Raw genomic sequence first — 3,529 nt, 5'->3', positions numbered from 1 at the left:
CAGGCATCACTTACATTGACTTGTGTGATTTTTGTCTATGTAAAGAAACACACATCACTTGTATGCAGGAACGTATTAGTATGCCTGGTGATAAATGAAGCATATATACGTCAGAAAACCACCCACAGCTCTCTGTAAAGCTAATGTTCTTCTATTTGTTGAAATGACAAGCATGGATGTCCAAGTACAAAGTCTACATGCACTTGGATGTACAGGTAGAAAAGATTTCTTACCCAACTACTCATTTACTTATCTGGAAACCAACACAAAATGACAGATGGAAAATGTATTAGGCCATACAGTCTGCCCATAAACTTTACTTGATGCTTGGCATTTTGTTTTAGAAATACATGCTATTTCCTTTTTAAAATGTGCTTTTGTCTGGTGCCAATATGGTTGCTGCTCCATGTCTTTGTAGTCTGGCATTTCTTCTATGAAACTTTATGACCTACTGTGTGTTAGATCAACCACACACAGACCGTGTAAACAAACCTTAATTGGGAAAAATGCTAGAGGTAAACCAAAACATCTGGGCATATGTCCACCCAAGTAAAAAGTTCCTTTCAGAAATAGAAAATGAATGCATACAGTCGGGAAACATAAATTAGATTTTTCACTATGCCATCATAGTGACCATTCAGTATTTTTCATAATATACTCAAACAGCTATTTCAATGGATGGGAAGATGCCATGCAAATATCAACTTCAATCAGTTCATCATTTGTGAACATTTATCTGCAGGTTGGCATATGCTTTATACTGATATAGCTGATCAGTTTTTAAATAATATACTATACTTTGTGTGTAAATTTGTATTACATGCTGTTATCGATTTATATGAATTAGGATTAGACTAGCTCTCCACAACTGGAGAAGATAGTCTATCATGGGAAAACCTGTGTGATCCAGTAAACCTGTAATGTATCTGGTCCAGGGTTGAAAACATTTGCCATATACAAGCAAATGATTTTAAGAAGACCCTTCCAGGTTTGCTGTATCCTCCGGCGATAGCCTATCTTGTCCAATCTTGGAGAACCCTAAAAAAGACCCACCATCTTCTCCTTGCTACCAAATGTTCAACCTGGAATATTATAGATGTGCTTACTTAAAAGCAATATTATGTTAGGAAGACAGGTATAATTACCTAGATAGTAATAATATTAATATGATACCCATCAGTGTAGAACACAAAAATTTTATAATCCGAGTGGGAAGAAACTGTAGGTGGGTGGCAGCCCCTGTATTGTGACCCAACTTTTCAGTAACCACCCAAAAACAGCCGGGTGGTTACTGAAGAGTGCTGGGTGGTGCGCCCAGCTAAAAGGGACTGGGGAGAACACTGCCCATTTCGTTTTATTTCTTATGCCTTGTTTTTATAACCAACATGAGACCATCATCCCAATACAAAGCAAGTTGCAGCAAGAAGCTCATTGTAGGTGGAACCCAGGGCAGATTGATGGGAATGAGCAGATCACGTAGAAAGAATGATGTGTTAGCTGTGTGTTGGAAGAAGTTTTGGCTTGTTTTTGGCATGTAGGTTTCTAGCAGTGGGCAGTAAACTTGGATTAACGTTGGCTTGCAAACTATGCAATGTAAACCGCCAACGACAAAGGGCTGAACACCTTGGAAGTGGCTGACTACAGAAGCATACCTTTTCTGTTCCATAGTCCGTTGACAGTGACTAATTATTAGTTTGTAGACTGCATAAGGGAGTTTGAGGTCATAATGCTGAAAGTTCCATTACAGGAAGAATGATTTACTAAAGGAGTAGAGGCTGTTCACCCAGTAAGGTGAATGCTAGTGAATAGGATCAAGCTGTGTTAGCTTTAAATACACTTTTATCTCGCAAATTATTTGGTATTGAAAATAAATACAATTTATCACTTTTTTACACTTTGCAAAGTGAACCATTACTTTGCTAGATGTACAGCGTTGGTCCTTTAGTACTCCTATGTGTGGACGGTAAAATCCAGTTGCAATGTTTACTGCTCATTTCCAGTTTTTAGGATCATTGTTGCTTTGTTTTATAAAATAGCTTAAAAATACATATCGCAATTATTGTTTAAAAGATTGCATGCCAGGATTTAATGTTCCTAGATTTGGATTTTGATTATGATTTCTCTTGTACAGAGTTTGTTGGACAATTAATATTAAATGTAAGAATTTATGTCAATGGTATACAAAGTAGGGATTTAACATAAAAATAACCTTGTAGGAAATATTTATAGCACAATAAATAAAGTGTCTTAAGAGATATGTATCAGATTCTGATGGATTTTGCATCAGTTTATTCTTCTAACTCTTTTTATCGTATGATCTAATACTTACAGTATGGAAATAACTTTGCCGATTTAGCATATTCAGAAAATTGCCTTGCTGTCCTAATTTATACAAAAGCAGAACATAATACATCATGCTCTTAAACTTATATTACAAATCATACATTCTGGAAGGAAACTACAGAGAACAGAAGAACTAATAATGTATTTTTCTATAAATGCTGCCAAACAAACCACGTTTCCATAAATTCAACATCATGTCTTTTACCATCATGTCTTTTACCATTTCCATGTCTTAACAGTTTTTTTATACAAACTTAGTCTTTTCTCCATACAGTAGAACTCAGCATCAAACACAGCGTAAAAAAATATACACTGGAATGCAGCTCTTTTGTTGGACAGTTTTCCTTGTGGTTTATTATGTAATAAAAGAAAAAGAAAAAAGTATCTCTTCCTGCACAGAACTTTCAGCTTTCACATTGCTTCTGTTTTAATATATATTTGTTAAAAATAAAGAGGGTTGGGCTATGCATTTACTCAAATCACACACACATTTACTGATTATAGTGGGCCATAATTACAATAATGCACTGGTAGGCCAGTGAAGTGTGTATAGACATAAATGACCAAAGGCAATGACTTATAATAATAATAGTTCCAGGCTATAGATTTAAACTTTATGGGTTGGGGTTGCAAGAATTGTTGAGTCCTAGAAACCGCAGTTCAGGTAATATATAGTTATCTCCATAAAAGAGGTGTCTATAAGCCAATTTTACTTTATCAGAAATAAAGAACAAGAAACAAGAGGGAAATGGTTAGCATTACTGTACACTTTAGTTATATAGTAGTATGTAGATATGTCTAGGTAAATTTGAAACTATTTTACTTTCTAGTTTTATTGTTTCTGTTTTTTTGGTATATTTTTGTATAAGTAAGTGATTGTGCAATATCCTTTCTGACCACTAGATGGCAGCATACCTCTCACAATTCAATTTGTTGTGTGCCTGTTGCAGAAAACTGATATTCTCTTCTGCAATATACTCAGCCAGTATAATTAACTGCAGATGGTTATGCTGTTAAAATATAGTCAGTTACTAAAAAAAATTATATTGTATTTATTGCTCATTGTTTCCTTTCATTCCAGTGTCCTAGCAGAACTTATGATACATCGATTAAGTCTACCAAAGATTTTCCAGATGATGTCATTAGCTTTATAAAGAACCATCCATTAATGTACAAATCTGTGTAT

General features: G+C 34.8%; 1 protein-coding gene across 1 annotated transcript in view; it reads left to right on the top strand.

Moving 5' to 3' along the window:
* SEMA3D (semaphorin 3D) overlaps nucleotides 1-3,529 on the top strand; it is a gene marked incomplete in the record, with an annotated part of 86,774 nt that overhangs the window by 71,698 nt on the left and 11,547 nt on the right. The window contains 1 exon segment of the mRNA XM_072401745.1: nucleotides 3,425-3,529. Within this exon segment, the coding sequence (XP_072257846.1) occupies nucleotides 3,425-3,529 (105 nt within the window).

The sequence above is a fragment of the Pyxicephalus adspersus genome, chromosome 2 (assembly GCF_032062135.1).
Source record: "Pyxicephalus adspersus chromosome 2, UCB_Pads_2.0, whole genome shotgun sequence".
Lineage (NCBI taxonomy): Eukaryota > Metazoa > Chordata > Amphibia > Anura > Pyxicephalidae > Pyxicephalus > Pyxicephalus adspersus.
This window is presented reverse-complemented; position numbering and strand designations above follow the sequence as displayed.